General features: G+C 39.3%; 1 protein-coding gene and 1 long non-coding RNA gene across 4 annotated transcripts in view; one reads left to right on the top strand and one right to left on the bottom strand.

Moving 5' to 3' along the window:
- The window catches only part of LOC117771270, a 144,755-nt gene that overhangs the window by 51,484 nt on the left and 67,115 nt on the right, over nucleotides 1–26,156 (top strand). The window contains exon 2 of the long non-coding RNA XR_004615561.1: nucleotides 507–510. This is a non-coding gene — a long non-coding RNA (uncharacterized LOC117771270). The remainder of the gene's footprint in view (nucleotides 1–506; nucleotides 511–26,156) is intronic.
- Nucleotides 10,420–24,818, bottom strand: LOC117771259 (TNF receptor-associated factor 2-like). 3 transcript variants are annotated; one of them, XM_034601423.1, is made up of 11 exons: nucleotides 24,599–24,818; nucleotides 21,477–21,686; nucleotides 20,863–20,941; nucleotides 18,534–18,632; nucleotides 17,708–17,866; nucleotides 17,547–17,621; nucleotides 16,718–16,792; nucleotides 15,527–16,102; nucleotides 15,142–15,319; nucleotides 14,064–14,212; nucleotides 10,420–13,570 (listed from the first exon to the last, which is right to left on the bottom strand). In XM_034601423.1, exons 2-11 carry the CDS (start codon nucleotides 21,662–21,664, stop codon nucleotides 13,352–13,354), a joined length of 1,797 nt encoding a protein of 598 aa, XP_034457314.1. In that variant the 5' UTR covers nucleotides 21,665–21,686; nucleotides 24,599–24,818; the 3' UTR covers nucleotides 10,420–13,351. The 3 variants fall into 3 exon arrangements, with proteins under 3 accessions (XP_034457314.1, XP_034457312.1, XP_034457313.1); XM_034601421.1 differs by having other exon boundaries at nucleotides 17,708–17,869; XM_034601422.1 differs by lacking the exon at nucleotides 24,599–24,818 and adding an exon at nucleotides 24,392–24,560 and having other exon boundaries at nucleotides 17,708–17,869.

The following is a 26,156-nucleotide window of genomic DNA, read 5'->3' on the forward strand; positions in this document are numbered from 1 at the left end:
TTACGCAAGTGAAAAAAGGCTGTCCTAGAAATTTGTTTTAAGTGAGAATTAAAGGATAAATCAGGATCGAAGATCACTCCCAAGTTCCTGACTGTTTCATTGGAAGCAAGGGCAATGTCGTCTAGCGCAGCTATATCGTTAGATAATGTATCTCTAAGGTGTTTAGGGCCAAGTATTAGAACCTCTGTTTTATCTGAGTTTAATAAGAGAAAATTGCGGGTCATCCAGGTTTTTATGTCCTTGAGACATGCTTGGAGTTTAGTTATTTGATTACTTTGTTCAGGTTTTATTGACAAGTATAACTGGGTGTCATCCGCATAGCAGTGGAAATTTACCGAGTGTGTCCTGATAATGTTTCCAAGTGGAAGCATATATAATGAGAATAAAATTGGGCCGAGCACAGAGCCTTGTGGAACACCATGGTTAACTTTGGTGCGCACAGATGACTCATCATTAATTTGCACGAATTGAGAGCGGTCTGAAAAATAGGATTTAAACCATTTTAGGGCGGTTCCTTTAATGCTAATTAACTGTTCTAGTCTCTGTAATAAAATATTATGGTCAATTGTGTCAAATGCTGCACTAAGATCTAACAGAACGAGGACAGACACAAACCCCTGATCTGAAGCTATTAGAAGATCATTAGTGACTTTTGCCAAGGCTGTCTCTGTGCTGTGATTGGCTCTAAACCCTGACTGAAAGTCTTCATATATATTATTTTCCTGGAGAAACTCACACAGCTGATTGGCTACAACTTTTTCTAGGATTTTAGACAGGAAGGGGAGATTAGATATCGGACGATAATTGGCAAAAACCTCTGGGTCTAAGGTGGGTTTTTTGAGGAGGGGTTTGATTACAGCTATTTTAAAAGACTGTGGTACATATCCTGATGATAATGACAGATGTATTGTGTTCAGTAATGAACTGTCAATTAGGGGCAGAATTTCTTTAAGTAATTTTGTAGGAATGGGGTCTGAGATACAAGTTGTTGGTTTAGAAGATGAGATTATTTTGGTCAGCTGATCGAGGCTGATCAGAGAGAAGCTGTCTAAATAATTGGTAAGATTCTTGGCCGTTTCTGAGTTTTCTATTCTTGATGGGGTATTAGTGCCAATTGAGGGCAGGAGATGGTTGATTTGATTTCTAATAGTTAGAATTTTATCATTAAAGAAATTCATAAAGATATTGCTATTTAGGGATCGAGGAATACTGGGTTCGGTGGAGGTGTGACTCTCAGTCAGCCTGGCTACAGAGCTGAAGAGAAACCTGGGGTTGTTTTTATTCTCTTCTATTAGTTTTGTGGAGGGCCTTCTTATATGCTTTAACACTATTCTTCCAGTCTAGGAGATTTTCAACACGGTTGCTGGAGCGCCACTTCCTTTCTAGTTTTCTTGATACTTGTTTTAACTCATGTGTCTTGGAATTATACCACGGAGCTAATTTACTATGTTTTATATGTTTCTTTTTTAGAGGCGCTATTGAGTCTAATGTTAATCGTAATGACTTTACAGAGCTATCGACGAGATGGTCAATCTCAGTGGAGCTAGGGTTTTTAATGAATTTGTTGTTTATATCGACGGATAGTACGGGTTTAAATGTAATCGGAATTATTTCCTTAAATTTAGCTATAGCACTATCAGGTAAACATCTTGAAAATGAGTTCATTATTAGTGGCATATATTCTGATAGTGAAAAATCGAAGGTTATTAAATTATGGTCTGATAGAATTGGATTGCGCGGAAGTACTGTTAGATTTTCAATTTTGACACCGTATGATAATATAAGGTCAAGTGTGTGGTTACAACAATGAGTAGGTTGGTGTACACACTGACTGAAACCAATTGAGTCTAATTGCGAAATAAATGCTACGCTAAGGCTATCTTTATTATTGTCAACATGAATATTAAAGTCACCAACAATAATAATTTTATCGGTCTTTAGGACTAGGTTTGATAAAAACTCAGGGAATTCTGTTAAAAATTCAGTATAAGCCCCAGGGGCACGGTAAACTACAGCAAATATGATTGGCTGTTGGTGTTTCTTGGATTGGCGTGGAAGACTAAGAACAAGACATTCAAATGAGTTGTAGCTTAGTTTAGGTTTAGGATTAATTAATAGACTGGAGTTAAAAATAGCAGCAACTCCACCTCCTCGACCAAATTCTCTGGGAACGTGTGAATTTAACTATATCTGTCATCAATGAAACAAATCTTGCTTTCCATTTTCATAATTTGTTGGCCTTGTTGTTCAAAGGTGCTATTTGCCTTCCTAAATTATATTTTTGTGGTATGATCTCATTTTTTTCTGTTTCATCACAATTCTACATTGGTGGGGAAAAAATCAATACTGCTCTATGTGAAGGATTAAATGACACTCAGCTTAAGATACAATTCATTATGTGATGCAATGTGAAACAAATTCTAATATATTGTCTCAAATATTGTATGGCAGGCTTACCAAAGAGGAGACATACATTTTAAGTTATATTTTAGAGAGACAGAAACTATTTATTGAATGAGCTCACTGGCTTCCAGGTGGAGGATAAATCAGCTGCAGGGGAGTAACATTGGTCATGTAAACGTTTCAGTTACAGTGGCACCACTGACATCAGCAGAGCCCTTCATTATTCACTCCTTTACTGCAGATTTGATGATTAATTGTTATTTAATTAACGTGAATATTATGGAAAAATGTTTCTTATCAACGCTCAAATTACACTTATTTACATTTTCCAAAGACTAATTAAATGTCTTTAACATATGACCTGATACATCCACCACTGATGGTTTGCTTGGTGCAAGCAGAGTGTGCAAGAGACGTTTATCTGTATCCTGTCTTTTTAATTATGTATTGACAAGACCCTGGGGAGTGACCTAATTTCATAGCTGACAAGCATTTAGTGAGCCCATGTGGGACATGGAAGCAAACAAGAACACGGCACAATACAGCACAAAGAATACGTAAACCATTCTTTGACTGGAGTCTCTTAGAAGCTTTTTGCTGTGCTGATAATAACACAAACACACAACATCAAAAACACTGAGTCATGTGATTTATAGGACAGTCTGATGATGTCCTACAGTGAGAGGAAACAGTGGTAGGAGGAAGTGAGTGTCAGTTGCCTTAATTAGAGACTACTCAATGATGCACAGTAGCAGGTTTGGTACCGTAATCTCTTCAGTAGAAACTGTATTCAGTACAGTAAGTAAGAATGAAATTAAAAGCTCAGATTTTCTAATTATTATGCGAATGATTTTAGGCTCTATCAATGTCACTTACAATAGTCAGGATCTATCTATGTATCTGTATCATTTAAATATTACTATTAGACAGACAAAATTGAACAGCTGAGGCATTTTGATGGTCTTAATCATGCTAATAAACTCTAGGCACAGCTCATTTGGCTTAATCTCAAGCAGTAAAATGGCATCCAGGAAACGGCAATGGAAACTGTGGCTCCTGTAAAATCCACAGAATCACCATGTGGCCACAGTCCACACATCGTTTACAGCCTGAACTCATTAGACCTTTTAACAGACTTCGTATCTGTGTGAAATAATGTATTTTCTATCATTTTGCAGCTGATGGATTTCTCTTAAGCTGCTTTCAGACATGCACTGAACTCTGCAGTTCCTCCGTATTTTCTCAGATTTGGGTGAACGCAAATGTCCGCGTGAGACGCTACGCTTTGCCCCCATAAAGTCCGTAGAAATCCAAGAGAAATCGATATTTGACCCCCCCACTATGTTCACAGACAGCGATTGGGGAGGTTGATGACGCTTCTAAAGCTGTTGTGAACACATCTGTGCAGAGAACCTCCCGCTGTGTTGTGCATGTGTGAAAGGCAAACTGCGTAGCCAATTCTCCAGATTGTCTTAAAACGGCTATAGACACATTAATATCCAGTGGGCTTTACAAGAACCTAATAGAATCCAATTTCAGTTGTTGACTGCCGTGGTTCCTGGCAACCTCAAACTGCCTCATGCTTTAAAGTCGATTTCTTGGAATCAGACTTTCAGAAGTATGAAGACTAAATAAACAGAGGCTCTGCAGGTGTTCTTTCTAATCCCCTCTGAATAATTGCCAACAAACAATGGAGACCAAACGTGCCATGACAATCACTGTCATGAAAACATTTTTTTTGTCATTTCAGTGAGACAAAGGCAGCATACGTCACCCATGACAGCACAAGTAAATGTTTCGATGACAAAGGATACTGAATTCTGTTAACAGGAACAGAGTCTTTTTCTAAAGTTCATGAATGTTTGCCACTAGTAAAGAAATGAAGACTGAGATTCTACAGTACTGTCATGCCAACGGATCTGTGAGGCTGTACTACACAGAGATACTTTGAGTTAAGTACTAATGCCAACAACAAGTCCAAGGTGACAGTGCTAACATGAGGATGTTAAGCAGGTATCGTACCCGACTATGTCCAAACACCCATGTTTGCGGTATTTGCTAGCGCCACTTGTGTTAAGTATTTCCTGTGACTGCCTCGTTTCCCACATGTGTCTGTTAAGAAAACATGTGGAAGTTTACCACCACTGGGACACATTTGTTCCATATGGGAATGCTGTCGCTGAATCAAATAAAAATAATGTACATGGCAAATAAGGTCAGATCATTTGAAAGTTTGACTCTGATTATTAGGGAAAGATAAGTAGGATCAGCTGTACAATTTTACAGATTTAATAAATGAAAAAAACGCATGTTCAGGTGTTGAGGAGAAACATGATTAAAAAAGAAATTTACAGGATAAGTCCTGAAGCACAGAAACTATTAAAAAAACTTTTAGTCCAATTCAAATTTAAAACTAAATCTAGTGTCAAATATGCAATTATTTTTAATCTCATCAAGTAGAACAATTTACAATTTACATCGGCTCTCATAGCCAGACCTCTGTCCACAGCTTTGTGTCTTAGTATTTATTTTAACACAGCTAAGGATGATAGGAATATCAGCTAATGGCATGGATCACAAAGGGCATTTGATATAATCAATCAACCTAATGATGATGCTAAATTGAAAGTCATTGCATCAGCAAAGATAATTCATCCTGAGGGGAACATGAATGTATACTAGAGCTGCAAATAATAATTATTTTTAGTATCAATTAATCTGAAAATTAGTTTTAGTCCGTTAATAAAATAGTAAAAGGTGTCTGCTTTAATTTCCCATGGCTAAAAATATATTCAGATTGCTGTTTTATTAAACAAACTGTCCAAAAAACACAAAAAATCAGTTTACAGATATGACAAATAACCAGTGAATTATCGCATTTCAGAAGGTTGAAATTTAAAATATTTTGATAATATAAAAAATTGCTGATTAATTTTGTTGCGGTCTCTGTACCCCAGTCTGTACAACATTATTACCACTTCATCTAGTAGATAATCAACATATTCCACATGATAAGACGTTTGCTCTGCTGGTAACTAAAGGAAAATTCCAGTGATCAACAAAGTCACTACAATTCATCATCTGGGGACCATGAATAGTTGTCCAAGATCTCTTGAAATATTTCCGTCAGGGCTAAAGTGGTAGGATGACCAACTACCTGACGTTGCCCTTCCTATCTACGTCACTGCCTCCGCCAAAAACATGCAGGCCTGTCTCTGCTAAGCCACTGATGACACCTAACACATCACATCACATTCTTCACCTAACAGACCAGAGACTGTGACATCCTTCAGACCACTCTATTTTAAATTCACTAATGCTGCAGGCTCGATGCTTTACACAACCACATAACAGGGAAATGAGTGTCCCAGCTTCACCTCTTGTTAAAGTTACATTGTGCAGAGTCTCTAGAGTAGTGAGGTCATCAGACATCAACTGCTGCGACTGTATACATGACTATGAGTAGAGTAATTCGTGCTTCCCACACTGCTGACCTCAATCTCTGGGAAGACAAAGCGAATGTAAAGCAGGCACAGGAAAATAAATTGAGACCCAAATCCTAAATGCTGTTCATCATCAACTAGATCCAAATTTGTATCTGGATCTAGTCCTTTTAAATGGGTTTTCATGAGGAGACTGTTGGGCCTCTCTACTGAGTGCCATTCTAGTTTTAAAAGTAAGAAATTGAATTATGTGCATTATGGATGGATGGATAGATGAATGGATATATGGAGAGATAGATACACTTTATTGTCTGTCCCAAGTGACAAGAACTCTCCTTTTGACAGCGTCAACACAATTCACAATTGACAACACACAGGACATTATTATGTGCCTTGCAAACTTGCATTCTGTCTGATATTTAATAATAATATTATTAAAGTTTATTGGAATTGACCAAATCATCAATGTATTTCAGATAGGGATAGATAGACAGTCACATAGACTGAATTCCAATTGATTGGTTTAATAAAAACCTCTGCAGGCTGAATCATGCTTAGACATAATGTAATCCCACATTGGGTCAAAGCTGCAGTATGTTCCATGAAACCAAACAACACATTCATTACTCTAGTTGTTTAGTCTGAGGGATGCCGCTGGCATTAGAGCTTGATGTCAGACTTAAAGAGAGCAATCCAAAAGTGGAGCGGTGTTCAGAATATGCTGTTCTCAATGTCTGGCTTATGTACAAGTTACTGGTCCATCATTCTTGTTTGTTTTGTTCATTGTGATGTGTGTCTCATCTGTTCTCTGTCTGTTTACTGATACAATCTCATGAAAATATAATATTTGTACCTTTTGTAAGCTAAATTACTAAATGCATTTTTCCCTGACGTCTATTGGAAATGGAGGACAATGTGGCATCAAAGGCCACGTAAAGCAGTCAAAGCTCTACTTGATATACATTTATATTGGTGTTGAATAGTGAAAAGATAAAGACCCTAAAACCAGGGAGCACACAAATGCCCTCTTCTTTAGAGTGCTTTATAGCATCCATCAACATATTCTCCTGATAACAATACTGATGTGTCGTGAAACTGTTTCTCTCTCTCTGCAAATAGTGGAGAATATGTGTAGTTTGACAAATAAACACTGTAAATGTCTGGGTTAACACTTCCACACAGTTTCATGGTAAAGGTCCCCCACTGCTTTCAAAATAAGAAGAAGATTCCCCCTGTCTTTCTGCTTTCTAAGATCATGAAAATAATGTTTGAGTGACTTAAGATAAGTGGACTTCCTGTGAAGCAGGAAACAGAGGAACTTGTGTCAAGAAAAGCAGGAGTATAGACCTAGGTCATTCACAGCCAGTGTGAAACAAACTTAACGCCCACATTTGGATGGAGAAACGTTCCAGTCACATGTAGACGACACACTTCAGCAACACTCTTACATTTTCCTTCTGTGACCCACACCTGGGACTGAGTCTGTCAAACATCAGACAGCTGTTTTCTCCAGCTGCCAGTGACAGGTCCCCTGTTACACAAGTCCAATTACAAGACAAGCCTTGTTGTTACAGCAGGTTTCACTGCCTCCCCCCCCCCCATAAACCACTGCACAGATCCAGACGCACAAATACCAGTGTGAACAGGGAGCAGGCTGTCAATCATGTTCAGGTACAGTGATATAGAAGATTCAAGTCAGATACAGAAACGAGCTGATTCACAGGAGTTATACAAAAATGCAGCAGCACTTTCAGCCTTTAAAAAACCCTCAGAATCCACCAGACCAGTGTCAACTTCTGCAGGACCAGCAAACAACCAGCAGCCTCAAGTTAGCTCACAATGTTTCTGCTTTTGTTCACAGTTCAAATCTGACCGTACAGCCCCAAGACATTAGCCATAGCCTGTTAGCACAAGTAGCAGATACTTAGCTTAGCTGGTGTGCGGCGTTGGTCTCCATCTCCACCCGGCAGGAAACCGGCGTCCACATTTTAAGTGTCTGTTTAGGGAGTTGCTAACGGTGCTAACTGTGCTAACGACAAAACACAAACACGGTTATTTCCTCTTTAAAGCGTGTTTCACTGTAGGTAGCCAGGTTAGCTGAGCCGTTAGCTGAGCCGTTAGCCACTGTCCAGGTGAGACGCAAGGACCATTTAAACTGCGTCATTGAGAAGAGTGCGTTTGATTTACATTAAGTGAGAGTGTAGCACCGCACCAACTAACACTGTATTTAGTAAAAAATACTAAAAAACAGTTACTTAAACACAAAGACAGGGCCTAACTACAGTTCTTCTAATAGGACTAAATGTACTAGAGTCAAAAAGTGGTAAATGTGATGCAGTACATAATTAACGTACCACCAAAAAAGTACAAGTACCTTAAAAGTGTAGATAATAATAATAATGTATTTTATTCATGGGTGCCTCTCGAGACACCTTACATATATCACATCAATCAAAATTGCTCAATATCTGACCTGCCTACAATAATTGAGTAATGTTACTTTCCCCAGACTGGTGTGTTTCTTTAAACCTATCTAAAGTCACCATATTGTGGTTTTCTTGTCATTTTTGTTTACTGTAACTATTATTAGTAGTGCAGTGTGTTGAGTTTTATTTATGTTGCAAATAAAAAAAACATTGGGTTGCACAGGGCTGCACAAAGATGAAAAAAAATAACATCAGTGTTAACAGATGGGGATCGTGAAAAAAGCAACTTGCGTCACTGTCCCTATCGATTCACCCGACCACATCCTGTACAGCTTCATCACAGCACTTCCTCCACCAACCAGGCCTGTAGTAGCACTCTGAGGTTAACATGACATCTGCAACAGGAGGGCAGATACTTCACATCTAAAAATATAAAAGAGAAATGAAATTGCTCTCATTTCTGAAAAAAAGAAGCTCTGTACATGTTTTGTACAACACGTCCTGTGTGAACCACAGAGGTTCTGTCGTTGTCCATCTATTAAGGAAACAAATGAGTGTCATCCTCTAAATGTGCATCCGGACATCAGCTCTCAGCTGTGTACAAAGCACAGTGTTGTCTGGTGGGTCCAACTGGCCAGTGTGTCCACTTCCAGTAATGAAAGGCCTGTATTTGATTGAACTAGAAATTGGAAATAGTCTGTAAATTACACTGCCAGGAAAGGTATAATAAAGTCTATTTCAATCAGGTTTTAATTGTATGTCGCTTTGGATACAAGCGTCAGCTAAATGACATGTAATGTAATTTAATGTTTTATTTTTGGGTACTGGGTAACTACCAGAACAGTCTGTTTTTTAATGGATCTATAGTTCCCTCTAGTGAGCAGTGCTGGAAAGTAACTAAATACATTCACTTAAATACTTTACTCCTATGCAACTTTGAAGGATTACTGAGGCTTTTTTATACTTCTAAATAAAATTTGATATGATATATGTTTATAAACTTGCTAATTAGTATCTTTTCTGATGAATTAATATTTTCCACAAAAAATAAATACTATTATGAAGTACAATAGGTTATGGAGGTTAAGGAGGTTATGTTTTCACGGGTGTTGGTTTTTAAAAAGGATTATGCAAAAACTAATTCACAGATTTCCAACACTTGGTGGAGGAATGGAGCTGGAGAAGAGCCTTTTAGAGTTTGGTGTGGATGCAGATTGAGGGGCAGATTAAGGATTCTTCTTTTCACTTTCTTTAACTATGTTTTATGATGTATAAATAATTTAGACTATCAGACCCCTCCTTTTTTTTCTTTTATATTTTTGACCTGGAAAATCATGATTATTTGGCCTCTGAGGTATGAACTCTGCTGAGTGCCATTAAAGATGAAATCAAGGTGTAACAACATGTTTGGTTTGTGATCAGGTTCGAGGAGTCAGTGGCCCCACAGTGCTGGGGCTCAATGTCATATTTACAATGTCTGTACTTTCATTTAAGTGATGTTTTGTGGCCCAAACAGGAATAATTATTCCATACTTCATAAAACAGCAAAGATTAGACAAGAGTTGAGAAAATGAAGCCTATATACACTTTTGTAAATAATAATAATTAATTTTTATTGTGTGACCCTTTAGCAGGGTCTGAGTGGACCAATAGATCATATAAAACCATAAACAATCAGTAAATGCTATATTATCAATATCAATATTTTTAAACCAATGTCAGCCCTGTTTTTTTTTTTTAAATTTGTGATGCATTATTTACCCTGATTAAAATATAGTTCTCTTTACTGTAATTGTTAATGACGTGTATATTCTTTGCAGTTTTTGTATATCATCTACATTGTTTTGTACAACTATCAATACATTTTGTGACAATTTTAATGTTAAAACTTTACCATGATGTATCTGAAACTCTGTCCAAATTATTTTATTTTATTTTGTATAAATAATACATCACTAATATGAAAAGATAATACCAACACTGGGTTTAAACAACCCATGGGATTATAATAAGCATTATCCTGTACTACATACATCTGTGTTATATTAACCCAAACAGTGATTTTAGTGTGTATTTAAATTTAACTCTGCACTTCTACTTAAGATCAGAATTTTTCTACAATCAATCAAATCAAATAATCGCCAGGCTGAAACTAACAAACTTTATTACATACTGCATGTCCTTTATAGCATAATACATCAATTATCAACATCAGAATATATATGGCTCTGATTTCAAGGTACATAAATCACTCAACAAAATACCCTGTTTGGACAAACAACCGATACAAAGTGCACAAATAAAGTTGATTCAAGTCAACTGCATCACATTACAGAACTGCTGTTGTGTTGTTTTTTTTTTTAAATGAATTAAAGCTTACATTCAGAAACCTCAGCAGGGTCTGTCATCTGAGGACAGCTTCATGGGACAGTATTAATTCTCTGGTGCGCACCGAAGTAGTGACCCATGCATCATTAGTAAAAGTGGCACACACACACACACACACACACACACACACACACACACACACACACACACACACACACACACACACACACACACACACACACACACACACACACACACACACACACACACACACACACACACACACACACACACACACACACACACACACACACAAACTTAAATATAAATCCTGTATATTTGGCACCATATTTTTTAGCATAGAACATAAAATACAACTTGCAATACCACATTGTTAGTATACAGAGGTAATATCTGATTTTGGCACATTAACAAGAACACGGGAGGTTTAAAAAGTTCATGTAATTCTACTTATCACATGCTCAGTCGTCACTGACAGGTTTTTGGAGTAAGAGATAGAAACTCACTCACTGGTTATAGCCAGAATTCCTCAACGTTAAAACGGTCTCGGGTAAAAATCGCGGGTTCGCTTCACGAGGAACTACAGACTAGAGGTTCCCATGTTAGTGATATCAGGTTGATGTATTCTTGATGACAAGGAAAGCTCCATTTTTCCTTGGAAAGTTCAAAATTGGTTGCAGTTCTTCAGCAGCGCCATAATGACTCATGTAAACAAACGGCGACAAATACATTGAGCATGACCTCTGTTAACCCTTAAATCCAAGGTGTCGTCGAAACCTAACTAAGACATAATCATATATTGCACTCTAGTCTTCACTGCACAAAGGGGTTGTCCTGGCCTGTTCAAACCATCTTGACAAACAAAAAGGTGGTATATAGATATAGAATTAATAAGGTATTCAGTAATACTATGTTTATTATAACATCTCGTGTATATTAACTTTGATATATAGATTATTTCAACAGTATGATATGAAAGATACATATTTATAAATTGCTATGAATATAGGCAGAGGCATCTGTTGAAACAGACGCAGCGCCAGATATAACATAATAACTATTCTATGATTACGTCTTCTCATCCAAACAAATACAAATAAATGCTTTCACACGCGTAGGAAACCGGCGTGTAACTCCATAGTGAATATGAATTGAAGCCTCCCATGCACAGAGAGGTTCCAATACAGGTCGAGACTGGTTTTCAAACAGGCCAGCGTGAAACCTTAAAACCTCAGCATGCATGCTAAGTAAGTAGAACAGCAATCCCTGGTGGACACGTAGAATAATTGCAGAAACATCTCGATATATGTCACTGTCGATCTTTGTGTTTGATTTGCGGTGCCGTATGGGAAATAAAGTGAGAGCACATTAAAACACTGAAGTTTCGAGATTAATCCGGGGCTGCACTTGAACATCAATCTGCAATAAATAAAGTCAACAATGGCCCATCACCTACAACAACGCATCACAACTTCTTGTTTCAGCCTCTCACCCTCCGCACACATTTACCTCATGTTTATTTGTGCCAACATATATATTAGATCTCAGAGCAGCAGAAATACACATATACCGTAAGGACAGAAAACAAGGAACGGACATTTCCTTCATTTCGTGGAATCTGTGTTGACCTCAGTCTGTGGTGGGGCACAGTACTATGTGTTGAGATGTGAGCTAATGAGCATATCCCAGGGGGAAAACTCCATCTATGTGTGTTTGTTGGAGTTTAACGCCTCAGGCTTGACTGGCAAGCTGCCCTGACTCCTTGGTAACTTCACTGTATCTTCCACAGATGTACCAAACCACCGATCAGAACCACCAACCCCTATTAGGAACACGTACGCGACACTGACTTTACATGTAAATAGCCTGTTTCCAAAGACATGCAGGCAATGTCCACCATCACGGATGGCTAATTCACTAACAAGTTTCACAACAAACGAGGAACCCTCATAAAGCTCAGTCGTATTAAGGAGCAAATTTATACTTAAAACGCCAGCAGCATGCACTTTGCGCAAAAAAAGAGGCAAAAATAAACGCCTGTAATCTTATTCATAACATAACTCCACGTTTGTCTATGCAAATTCACTCCACACTGGAATTGAGAAGCTCACAATATCCACAGTCTGCAAGAAAAAGCTAAAACTGCATCAAGCCACGCTCTAAATCTAGTACAAGGCTACTGCCAGCGTTCTACAGCGACATCAGAATCATCACTTACACGACCTGTAATCTACAATCCTCCTCTAACAGTCTTCATGTCCCAACTCTTCACACGCAGGAGATGAAAAAAGAGGCTGTACCGCTCTTTTCACTCCGTCAACAATTTGTTTCGACTCGACACTGCGCCGACCACGCTGCACTGGTGCTTACGTCTGTGTCCTTTAACTGAAAACGTATATGTGCAGAATAGAAATGACACTTTATCACCGTGGGACTGGTGCTGTGAAGTCAAAAGGGAAAAAAAAAAAGTATTGCACCCCAAATGTACAGCAATGACGGTGGTTCGCGCATTGAGGCCACGATGACGATGCCAGCGCTGCCTGGACTGAGCAAACTGCCGCCACACCCAGCGTACAGTTGCAAGCATGTTTGTCTCCCTAAAGCTGCAGGGGAACAGTAAGATGCCTGAACGGAGGAGCCCTAGAAGGACCACGATTGAGCCAAAATGAAGCTGTAATGGTCTAAGAGCTGCCTGGTTGCCAAACTGTCCCACCCTGTGGAATCACCCATCTAGAGGCCAGTGAGGTCCACGATCGCCTTGATGAAAATGGTGTCGTCGCGGATGTATGAGTTCTTGGCATCGAGCTTGGAGAGCGGGCAGAAGAGCGGACAGCCGCTGGCGATGTTCATCTCGCTCACGGGTCTCTGGAAGGAGGAGGACGTGACATCAGGTCGAAAGGCGTCGATGATGTGCTCCCTGTTGCTCTGGTCCAGCAGCATCAATGTCACCTGGAAACAAGGAAGAAATAGAGAGATTATGTTTGCATTCATCAAATTGTGTTATGCACTATTGAAAGATTTGGGGCATAGTCACTAAGCTCAATCCAATTTGGGCTCTGTGTGAAAAAAAAAGCCAGTCATTCATTTGAATAGAGCAGAGGGGGCAAATCAGGGGTCCCTGGTAAAACCATTTAAGATAGCTCAGCAAAAAAGTTAAACCTGGTCTAGTGTCAGATGAAGTCATCAAGCCTTTATTGATAGGACAGTTAAGCATTTCAGGGGGCGAGAGAGAGGAGAAGACATGCAACAACGGGCCGGGTCATACCCATCCTGCAGCCGGGTGACCTAATGTTAAAATTGATCATCAGCGGATAGAAGTGTGGATGATTAAGTGCTGAAACTGTTTTGAAACTTGTCTGGAAAGCAAACCGTAGAAGAGCCTTTCGTGAATAAAAACAACAACAATTTCGTAGATACCCCTTGTTGCCTTTGTGTATTTTACCTTCTGGTTGAAGGGCCATTTGAGCAGAGCGTCACTCAGCCCCCTCATCACCACAAAGAACAAGGACAAGTGGCTGCCACGCCCCGTCCCATCTCCATTCAGATAGATCCGCAGACACATCTTATAGCCATACTTGTTGGTGTAGAAGGCTGAAAGGGAAATAGTGGGAAGGAGAATTCAGCTTCAGTCATCAGGCTCCTGTAACTCATATCTAAACAGGTTGACTTGGCTTTCAGCAACAGAGCCTGACCTGCCACCCAAGTGGGACTGGATCCATGAATATTGAGTGTAATCAGGTTGGATGGGGTCAGGTCTCGACTCTGTGTTTCAGTTCTAAGCTGAGTGGATCTGCTCATCCTTACTGTGTCAGTGTGAACTTTCAGGTGCAGGGAAAATGTAATGCAAAACAGGATTTCTGACTATCACGGGGTCAATTTTGGATCGAGCGAATTTATACTGGTCAGTCTCAGGTAACATTTCTTCATGTCTGTTTCCAATGGGATCCACAAATTTGCATCTATGTAGACCTCCCCTACAATAATGGGAAGCATGTCGTGTGTAGTGGTTATCACTGTCGCCTTTCAGAAAGAGTTCAGGGTTTGAAACTGCTGGCTGACCAGGACCTTTCTGTAGAAATGTTTATGCAGCTTAGGTAAATTGGAGACTTTGGCGACATCCACTACGTTTTCTGTTGAAACGATCTCTATATCGGTTTTAATACCCGTCCATACTAACACGCCTGGGAATGCATATTACAAGACCACTCACATACACTGGGCATGTGCATGTAAGCAGTTGTGTCAATGTAAAATGCAGAATTTAACTGCACAACAGCTTTTAGCAAAGACAACAGAGTCTGAAACACTTGTAATTGGTTGAATTCTACAACAATGGAAGAGGGTCATGTGATAGCAGCCTGACCAATCAGCCGAGTGTTTATATCAGCCCTGCACCAGTCCAGGTTTTACCCTTCCTCTCGCCCAATGTCCGCTTGTCTGCCCCAACCCCTTCCATGACACTCAAAGGTTAAGCAGTATAGATGATGGATGCATGGATCTACAATAATGACCCATGATACCTGGTGAGAACATGGCAGGGGCTCGACCGGCAATCGCATCCTGTCTCTTTTTGGCAAAATCTGAGATCCTCCAGACAAAGACGCCGTCGAAGGTGGTGGCAGACATTTCTCTGAGCCGGCCCTCCATCTCAGCAACTGTCAGGTCCTTCAGCCCCACTGTCCTCTCCAGCTGTCGCACCTGGAATAGAACCACCCACTCTGCTTGAACAAGTTTTCCAATCAATCCATCTAATATCTGCTACATAAAAGGAGACAGTTAATAGTTTCATTCTTCTTGGAGAACAAGAATCTGTGGTCCATTTATAGATAAAGGTATATGTATAATGTCATGTGTGTTTGAGAGTGTGACCAGGGCAGTCTTGGTTCTGTCTCCCCTCAGTCCTACCTTATTACTGAGAGCCTCGATCTTATCCTGGTCCAGTTTATGCTGACGGTTGCTGGCCTCCATGGTGGTGGCAAACCTCTCCACCTCCCTGTTCAGCACACACACCACATTTTCAAACGTTCCTGATTTGACCTCCAGCTCCGTGCACCTGCGCCCCAGCTCGGCCACCTTGGTCTTCTCACTGTGGAGCTGGAGCTCCAGCGCTGCTCCCACCGAGCTGGGCAATGGTGTGAAAGAGGTGGACACAGAGAGGGTGGGAGCTAGAGTGGGAAGTGGGGGGAGAGGAGCTGAAGCAGGTGGACCGGGGGGACCGGAGCTGGAGGATGAGGAGGAGGCGGCGGCGGCGGCGGCTCCCTGCACGGGAGGCCCAGAGGAGGTGGTGCTGAGCTGGGAGACTCTGGCCTCGAGCTCCCTGAGGGACTGTTGGAGCTCCAGCAGTTTGTGTCCGGCTACTTCCAGTCCCTGGGGCTGCAGGCCCTCCATGCTCACTTTCATGCCCATGATGTAGTGCAACAACAGATTGAGGTGCTCGTAGGCGTAGGTGCGCTCATGTTCGTGAATCTTCTCCTTCTCCACCTTCACAAAGGAGGTGACAAACTGGAGGTCAAAAGTGTTGTACCGAAACAAATCCTGCTTGACTTTGGCAAGTCAACAGACAGAAGACACAGCCATAATTATGTCTGCACTTATAATGTGTATATACAGGCCTCTACCTCTATCTTTAAAGCCTCTTGAATCTCACTGCACTTTATTTTATTCTCTGAGAATAAATCCATCACACATCATTGTGTCTTACATTAAAGGGGGGGTGGTTCTGGTTAATGACCAGAGGCTCTACTGCAAAGACGGTCTCATTACTTCTGCTTTCTGGTCTCATATACAGTAAATACAGTAGTTTAAATGCCTTTATATTATTATCATCATTATATCATATGATCAAACTAATGATCAGTTGCCGCCCTGCATGTTGGAGATGTTTCTTCCACACATCTTCCAAAGAGCAGTGTTGAAAATCAAAAAATAATGTGATACAATTGCTTATCCTTCAAATAATTTTTTTTTTTAAAACTTTCTAACCCCCTCTTACCAAAATTTATAATTTTCATACAATCCTTAAAATGAACGCATGTGTAAAGATATATATAAAAATATTATTGATATTATATTATATTGAATAATGCAGTTACTTACAGAAATGTCACATCCCACAACATGAAATCGACACGGAGTTCTGAATTTGCTGCAGAACTTAATATGGTCCACATACTGGGAAAAAACACAAAAACAAACAAAAGGACATTAGTGAAAAAGACGGCAAAGCATCAGATTCTATAGAAAACATATAACTAGTAACATTTCAACAACCCAGCAGGTCAATAAACAACTTTTTTAAAAGATATTTCCATTTTCCTAAAAGACTTTTCAAACTATCTGAATGAAAACATATTGTGTCTGCTGCAATTTTGAGTCATGATTCAAATTTAATTTATGTCTGATTAGTTCCTGATTATTACTAATGCTTTTGTTTTGTTACTTGATTTATTATGTTTATTATGTGCTGATGTAATGAACGCTTTCTTTTCATTTATCTTTTTATTCTTGAGTTAATATAATTATATATAAGCAGGTTCCTCATTAATCTGTTTAATTTCTATTTCTATCTTGTTTTATACGGTTGTAAACTGCATGTGAAATAAATCTGATACCTGGATGGAAAGCAGAATCATAAGTGGAAAACATGGTTATTATTTTTTATTGTGCAGTGGAGAAAACACACATTTTAATGCACTAAATATTTTTAGCAAAGTCTTAAAGAACTATGGAAATTTATCCAGAACAGCAGGAAGAAGATATTTATAAAACCTTCTAGGTTTTTCAGTCTGTATTTTTCACTTGTGTCTCTGTGACTGAGTGTCATCTTGAAACTGGAGATAAGTGCTGCAGCTACATGAGACTCTGACCCTTTTTTGCAACGAAATGTTTCTCTCTTGTCTACATGAGCTTAACAGAGTTGACTCACCTTCTCTCTGGGTATTTTCTTCTTGGCGCAGCCTTCACAGATCATCGGGTACTTGGGACAGATCTCATCATGTGCCTGGAAAAAGAAAAAAAAAAGAGGAGCTGCTGTGATGTACTAAGACATGACACGAGCGTCTTAAATCCAAATAAATAATTTCTAACCTTGATGTTTTTGAAGTGAAATGGCTCCTTGCAGTATTTGCAGTTGAGCGTCCTCTCCGGGCACTCTCGCTCGTTATGGCGCTCCTGTTCGTTGAAGCGGATTCGTTCTTTGCAGGACGGGCAGGGGATGATCATGAACTCACACTTCCCCTCGTGGTTCAGCTGAAGGAAGGAGAGCTGAGGATGAGCTGTTGTGGCAGACTTTACAGTTTGGCCACTTCTGACTATACTGTCTGCAGAACATCCACATACCATCACAGCAAGGTGAAGCCCATAAGCTCAACATTTAGCTCAGAGGCAACAGGAAAAACAGCACATTTGTATCCATCTAGAAACAGTTAAAACTAGAGGGACACTGAAAGCATATGCCTCCCCTTATGTCCCATCTCGTCATGTCGGAGCAGTGTTTCCCATTAATAATCTAGACTGTTGCAGCGCCTCATATTCTAAATCGTCCTGCCAAAGTTTCATAGTGAGGGTCTGTCCACAGTCAGACCTCCTAGTTTCAGCTGCAGTTGTGTGCGTATAAGTCGCATGCAATGCAGTTCTCTCCTGAGTCTGTGTACCTGTCACTCTGAATCTGTTGCATGGGAGAAAGTGAAACAAAACTCCTGGATCTGCCCATTTATTCTGATCTGCACAAACTTTGTATTGGTTCTTTCCTGACCCATAAGACATCCTTCCACCAAGTGTTGTGGTAATCCTGCTACTAAGAGATGGAGAAAACAAAAACATCCCTGGCCGAGGTAACAAAGGATCACCTCCCTATCAAAGTAAAATGTTCAGGCATAAGAAAGTCATGAAATTCCGTCTAAGGTCGTCTCACCTCATACTCTTTTATGCTGCCTTTCCAAGTGCAACTTTCATTGATACAAACAGCTGATAGGTTCTCAACTTCCCTTCGAACAGCGTTGTCAGGAAAAGCCTGAAAAAGCAAGAAAAAACAAACAGGTGTCATACTGTGTCTGTGCAATGTTTCCATTTCCATCCCCGTTTCCATCATATTGATTATTTATGTTGAGGAAATGTGTGGATTGAAATTGTATTTGATTATTTTTCTTTACTTCAGAAGTTTAATAGTGAGTTTAGGAGTGAATTGAAAAAAGCAAGAATCGTGAGCACCAACATTTGTCCTTCATGAGCTTTTGTGTGAATTATTATTATTTATCTGATAAACCAGACTTCAACATCAGAACTATGGCTGCAGGAGTGTGAGACGAGATCGTAGCTATGAAGCAGCACAGAGCAGTTCATTCTCATCCACTTTGCACCATGTTAATAAGATAATAACTGTAGTTGAAGGTGAACAGATGTAAAGAGGCAAAATAAAAATGTTCCTGCTCCTATGATGTGCTGGAAACACAAACACCTAGTTCAGTTTCCTGGTTTAGTTCCTGTGGCCTCTTAGTACCTGGAACTGTTTGGACATTAGGGGCTCAAAGAGAGGTACATTGATGAATTATACTTTACTATTGTTACTGAAGTACTTTATATTATTACAGTTTTAAGTTACGTGTACTTTATATATCAGAGGGAAATATTTTACTTTTTATTCCACAACATTTACTGACATTTCATTCATGGTTTGATAACCAGAGAGGTAAATAAATCAATTTCAAAAGCAAATATTAGGGAAAAAAAGAATGCAAAGTCCTGTTCCAGAACTTTCTTTTCTTTTCTCACAGCCACTTCAGATTGATCTTGTGACCATTTGAAAGGTTGAAAGGAGGAGCACTATGCCAAACTATACAAATACTCAAATACTCACTGGCCCTGACAGTGAGTATTTGACACAGATCCTTCACAAACACGGTATTCATAGTGGAAGGCAAAGAAAGAATTCCTGTATGTATGAAAAACACTTTGAACCTTTGAACATTGAAGTCTATAAAACTAGCTTCACCTTGAGCACCTACAACAGTAACATGCTGCTCAAACACTGATGCATAACGATCAGATTACATCACATGCATTTTTGTTCACTCAGGCCTCTTTTCTCTTTCTGTCCCTACTGACACATGTAAAGTGTCCTTGGGTCTCTTGAAAGGCTTTATATAAATTCAAGTTATTATTATTATTATTATTATTATTACATTAGTTACAGCAGATGTTTTCAAAAAACCAGGACTTTGACTTCAGTCACTTCCTGTACATTTTGTTGATAATAATTCTGGCTCTAATCAAGAGATTTTGAATGCAGGGCTTTCACGTGTAATAGAGTATTTTTACATGATTATACTGGTACTTCATATTTTTTTCTACTAGTGGTTATGTATGATGAAAAGCTACAGTGAGACCATGATGAAATCAGGCTCTGCATCATTCATAGATTTCAACCTGACAAAGGTCTCGTCACCAGTGGGACTGAAGTGACAAACATCTGAAATGATTATATATAGAAATAGCTGTGTCTGAGTCTGCATCGAAATGAAAGCCTCTTTGTTTGTCCGCGCATGTGCTTCTTTATTAGTGTCTGAGTTTCCTGACAGGAAATTGTCGTCTTAGAGCAGCAGTAGAGGAACATAACGTCAGTGAGCAGCTGAAAAACCACAGCAGGTCTGAGAAACGCTCCACGTGATAAATTAAAAGGCTTATGTAACAAATTTTCCGTCCAAAAATATATAAAAACTGTTAATACCTAAATGCATTTTTAATTGGTCAATTTGTTGATTTGTTTTGTCTCATTTTGTTTTTCACGGTTTTTTTTTTTTATTTGACTTTTTCCCCTTGATTTACAGTAAAGAATAATTCAACTTTGTTTTTAAAACATATTTAAAAATCATAATTTGAATGCATATTGACAATAGAGCTGAAATGATTAGTTAATTCAAATTAAACAATGATGCAAGTACATTTACAAGCTTCTCCAACTCCAGTTTTTCAGTTTTGAGGATATCATGCTTTTCTTAATGTGATAATAAACTGAAGAATTGGGTTTAAGATTCTTGTTTGATTAAAACAGAACATCTGGAGAGCTCTGGAAGCTCTGACCACAAACTTTCTCACATCTTATTGACAATCAATAAAAAAGATTTGATCTTATAAATTTGTTTTTTGATTAAAATACTACTGGAGCATTCAAGGCACAATTATTATGAATCTAATTAGTAAAGATGATACTTTACTGTGATGGATAAAAATATGTTTATACTCACACATCCTTGTTTCAAAATGGACGTAGGGTCCTCAAAAATATCCTCTTTAATGCAGGCACTGCACTTCTGGGGTCCATTACTGCAATAAAACAACAACATGTACTGATATACAACAAATTAAAAACATCAGGTAACAAATGGTGGAAAGGAACTAAGTACATTTACTCCAGTGCTGTACTGAAGTAAGTTCTTCAAGTTTATACTTCTTTCCCTCCAGATGTCAGAGGGAAATACATTTTTGAATCAAATCAGTACAATAGCAGTTTAACAAATAGCAGTAACACCTTATATCACTTTAATGAAATTTCTGAGGGCAACATTTTACTCAGAAGTAGCAATGAACCTTATTCATACATATTTTTCTAGTTCTTTTTTTCTAGTTAATTCTTCAGGTGCTAAATTTAGAGTAAAATAATTTAGATGTTTTTCTTTTCATGTGGTAAAAAATTGAAAATGCTAATGTACCAGTTATTATTTTGAATGTAGAGGGAAGGGTCTAACAAGATGACCCTTCAGCCTCAGGTCAATCTCAACTCGACAGCTCGAGTAGCTTTCAGTTGTTTAGTCCTCTCTCTCAAATCTCTTGTTGACATTACACTTGGGCAGCTCCTCACCTGACTGTCCTGTTGAAGCAGTAGGAGCAGAAGCGGTGTCCACACTGGGCCTGAAACGGTCGTCGCAGTATGTTGTGGCAGCAGTTGCACAGGTGCTTGTCCTCCAGCTTGTTGCCCAGGATCTTCTTGGGGAAGCCGGGCTTGTTGCTCTCCATGGACGAAGGAGGGGACGGTTCCTGTGCGGCCATGGTGTCTGTTCACACGTCGCACCTGGGAAACAATGTCAAGGGTACAGGACACTTTAAAGACATTATTTAATTTTGATACAGCAGTTAGAGAAGTGCTGGGTAAGAAATTAGCTGTAGTGAATATTTTGCTAATGCTGTTTTTCACGGATTCTGTATTTTTCAGCTAATTGAAAACGTTCCTGAAAAAAGTTACGAAATTGTATTTAGTTGTAAGTTTCAAGAATTCCAGTTCTAAGCAATTTGGCAGTAATTCTGTAAGGAAAATGGACAAACAAACATTGTATACGATTGGATGCAATGTGTGTAAAGCCCACACCCAATTAATTACATTAATTTTTTTATTGGGTTGAAATGGGCAGTGTAGGCAATAAGATTCAAACCATTTTGAAACTAAGCAGGACAAGTGAACTCAAACCATGTCAGCACAATGGCCCAACAGCATCATCACAGCTCATCTGACCAAATCCCTGTTTTCCACACATTCCAAAGTCTGATCATGTGCTGCACTGACAGTCTTCTTCACCTTAGGAGGAGCAGCTCTTCGTGTTTTGTCCATACACTAATGCACAAGATTTGTTTGTATCACACCTCTTACAATGTTACAAAGGCTATTTATCAAAGTCACTAAGTGCTTCACGAAAGAAGACGACTTTTAGCTGATCTGAGATTGCACCCAGGGTCATAGCTAGTAAATTCATGATGTACATAGTGGCATAGTTGTGTAAAGCCTTAAGAGTCAGCAATACAGTTTCAACATCAATACAAAAACTAACAGGATACCTATGTCCTGAGGGGAAAATAGGTCTTATGTAGTTACTTTTGGGGAAAATGCCACAGAGCATAATTGGATGAATTAACAGCGTGACTGTGCCATGTAATGTACGTATCCATTAGGTTTCTCTACTCATTTATTCAGGTTTTTCCTTTGATTTGCCACATGTCTGTGTACAAATGTTAAAATATGTAATAAGGTTCCTTTTATAAAGTGTTTCCAGTGGTGGCAAATGTTTTCAGAACTTTTACTCAGGTACAGTGGCAATACCGAGGTGTAGAAACACAAATTTAAGTTGTGTATTTAAATTTCAATAAAAGTATTAGCATTAAAATGTACTTTAAGGAGAACAAGTAAAAGTACTCACCTATTTCTGAGTAATTTTTTAAAAATATAATTGAATTTTAGTAATTGATGCATTCATGTGTACAAGTGGATCAATATTTAAGTACTTTTTATACCACAGTACAACTTTTCTGTAGTAACACATCATATTTGATCTGTCCACTATATTTTTTTATGAATAATATGAATCTGTACAGTAACTAGAAACTAAAGCAATCAAATGAATGTGGTGGAGTAGAAGTTAATACTGTTGTACAACAAACTACTACAACTATGAATGAAAAGGTTTAACTCTATTTTGAGACATGGTCCCTTCACAAGACGAGTCTACAGGATGGAGAACTGAGGGCCTGACTCAGCAGATTTTCTATTTCAGTGATGCAAATGTCTCATTGATCAAAGTCTGTAGACAAAAATATAGCAAAATAAACCTGTTAGCCCCTGACTCTATTCAAACAATACCATGCCTAACCATAAATGTTAAAGGGAATGATAATCAATATATATTATGTGATCCAATAACAAGCGTCCATATGTATTATGTTTCTTATTTTTTTCATGTCATTTATGTGAACGAGTACTTTGCTCTTTGTCATGAAACATTAGACAGCTTTTAAACTTCTGCAGGAACTAATGATTGCTTTAATCGATTATACCAGCAGATCATTTTCTCGATCAAACAATTTATCGTTGGTCTATAAAATGTCATAAAATTGAGGAAAACAACTTCTTTAAAAAGTCAAGTTATGTGCACCCAATTGCTTGTTTTTATCCGATCAACAGCCCATAATGTTGCTGAGTTTACTGTCACAGAAAAGCAGTAATTTAGAGGCTGGAACTAGTGAACTATATAATATAATAGTTGGGGTCCTCCAGGCAGCTGTTTGTGCCTCTGACAGCAGCGTCCAACCTTTTAATCACCACCTTGATCACCGGCTGCCTCGCTCTCCAGTCAAACAATAAACGCCCAGGCCATTAATGACATTACATCATATATATAAATAATAAAGTTTCATATTGAACGTGTGTAAATATTTGCTATAAGTAGAGTATGATCAGCTGAATATATGTCAGCACTACAAGTTAGTTTACTCACCAACATTTGTCATGGAGCATGTGGCGGCTTTTACACCTCGGTGGGGCCACAACTAACGATTGCTTTCACCATCGATCATATCGGCAGATTATTCTCTTGATTAAATTGATCATAGAGTCAAAACCCAAGGATACTGAATCCAAAAGCTTACGATGTTCAGTTTACTGTCACAGAAAAGCAGTCATTCAGATGCTGGAACTAGTGAAGGTTAAAGTGGATGTAAATAATATATAGAATATAATAGTTGGGGTCCTCCAGGCAGCAGTTGGTGCCTCTGACAGCAGCGTCCAGCCTTTTAAACACGCTGTCACCCATCAGACATGACTGTACCATGGGTGTAAAACCTCCTCCTGCTGTGATCCTGGTTCTTCACAGGCCAGCTGACAGGCCCACACCCTTTGTTTACATTCCCACATTCATGGCTCCCTGTGGTTGACTTGGCACAAACTGATGATGATGGTGATGATCACCGGCTGCCTCGCTCTCTAGTCCAACAATACACATCCAAGCCTACCCAGTAACGCTGCTGACAACCCGCACATCCATTGTCTCCAGCCTCCTGCTCCTTCTTCCTTGTTGCTAAGCTATCAGCATCCTGGAGTCAGAAGTGGTACCCAGCGCCGCCACGCCCCTTCCAAACCTCCAGCCTGCCGGGGACCATTTGCTGGGGAAGCGTCTGCAGAAGCAGTTTCCATCTCCATCACCGGGAGTTCACACTTACCAGCGGTTTGGGTCTAAGCCGTCATCGCGTGCACGGGCCGTGGAATCACGTCTCCCGGTGGCACGTTGCCGCTCGCGCACCGTGCGGGATGTTACACGCGCGTCTGCAGCCCGCTGACGGTGTTTGCTCCAGCCTCAGCCACATAATAGAGATGTGGTCCCCGAAAGCGACGGCTGTTATTGTCCAATATCGCCATTGCACTTTCAGACTGGGTGTTACGTCATGCAGGGGGGCTGAGCGCCGGTTGATAGGCAGACGAGCTGTGGAGGCGTGGATCTCATTGGTTCAAAATTGAGGAGTGGGCGGGGGCTTTGTTTGTGAGAGCACAATGAAGCTTCGGTTTACAGGTTCACAAATACACACTTTGTTTTTAATGCTCCTGCTTCTGTTTGCATGTTTACACACTGTAGTACACTGTGTTATATGAGAGGTGCTGATGAGTTCATATGTCAGATCAGATCCCAGGTTACTTTAACATCACTATGTAAAAATGAAATAAAAACAAGTTACTTAAAACAGTAAACTTATGCTAAAGCATAGTATTGTGGGCTATAGAAGGTTGTAATGACCATGATGATAGCAGTAAGTGATATGGAAGTAATACTGCACATATAGTGTTAGTAGAGAGATAATAATAAGGATTCGACTATTAATTAGGGCCCGAGCACCGAACAGTAGGAGATAGTGGGAGGCCCTATTGAAATTGTAAGGATTATTTATTTTTATTTTTTTCAGGCAAATGAATTGGCTTTTTGAGGGCTTTAACATGCTCCAATAGTTACCAAAGTTTGCAGAAAATTAGAAAGTGGTGAAAATTTACGTATTATGGAGTAATTTTAAATGGGCGTGGCAAAATGGCTCAACAGCGCCCCCCCCCGCGCCCCCTGGAACGCGTTCACATTGACCGATCTTCACAAAAATCGATACACAGGTGTATCATGACCAGACAAACAAAAAAGTCTAGAGGTGCACTTTGAAAAAAGCAACAGGAAGCCCGCCATTTTGCATTTAGTGGCCATTTTGGCCATTTTTCACATTTTTACTTTGATGAACTTGTCCCAGGGCTTTCATCAGATCAACTTCAAATTGAGATGAGTGTCATCTAAACAATTATTATTATTACAATAATAATATATATATATATATATATATATATATATTTTTTTTTCTTTTTCATTATTTCTTTGAAGTTTAATATATATACTTTTTTTCATTTATCTTGTTATTATAATTATTTTTCAGGCAAATGAATTGGCTTTTTGAGGGCTTTAATTATAAATGCTTCTGTGCTATGTCTCCACACAATGGATCTGAAGGGCTGTACAGCGTTTAATGTCCTGCGGTCTCCGAGCCCGAGTGTGTCATCTTCAGCTAGCGCTAGTAGCCCCTCGCTAGCACCTCCAGTAGAGCTAGGAAGAGCGAGCCGCGACACACCGTGCTCGCTGGCATTCAAGGGAAAGCTGACTAACATTCCACTGTGTTGTTATTTATTATTATTATATTAGATTTGTCTCTTCCCAGTGGGGAGAGAACAGGTGCATTCAGTTAGTGAGTTTTA

Source organism: Hippoglossus hippoglossus, chromosome 12, assembly GCF_009819705.1.
Source record: "Hippoglossus hippoglossus isolate fHipHip1 chromosome 12, fHipHip1.pri, whole genome shotgun sequence".
Classification (NCBI taxonomy): domain Eukaryota; kingdom Metazoa; phylum Chordata; class Actinopteri; order Pleuronectiformes; family Pleuronectidae; genus Hippoglossus; species Hippoglossus hippoglossus.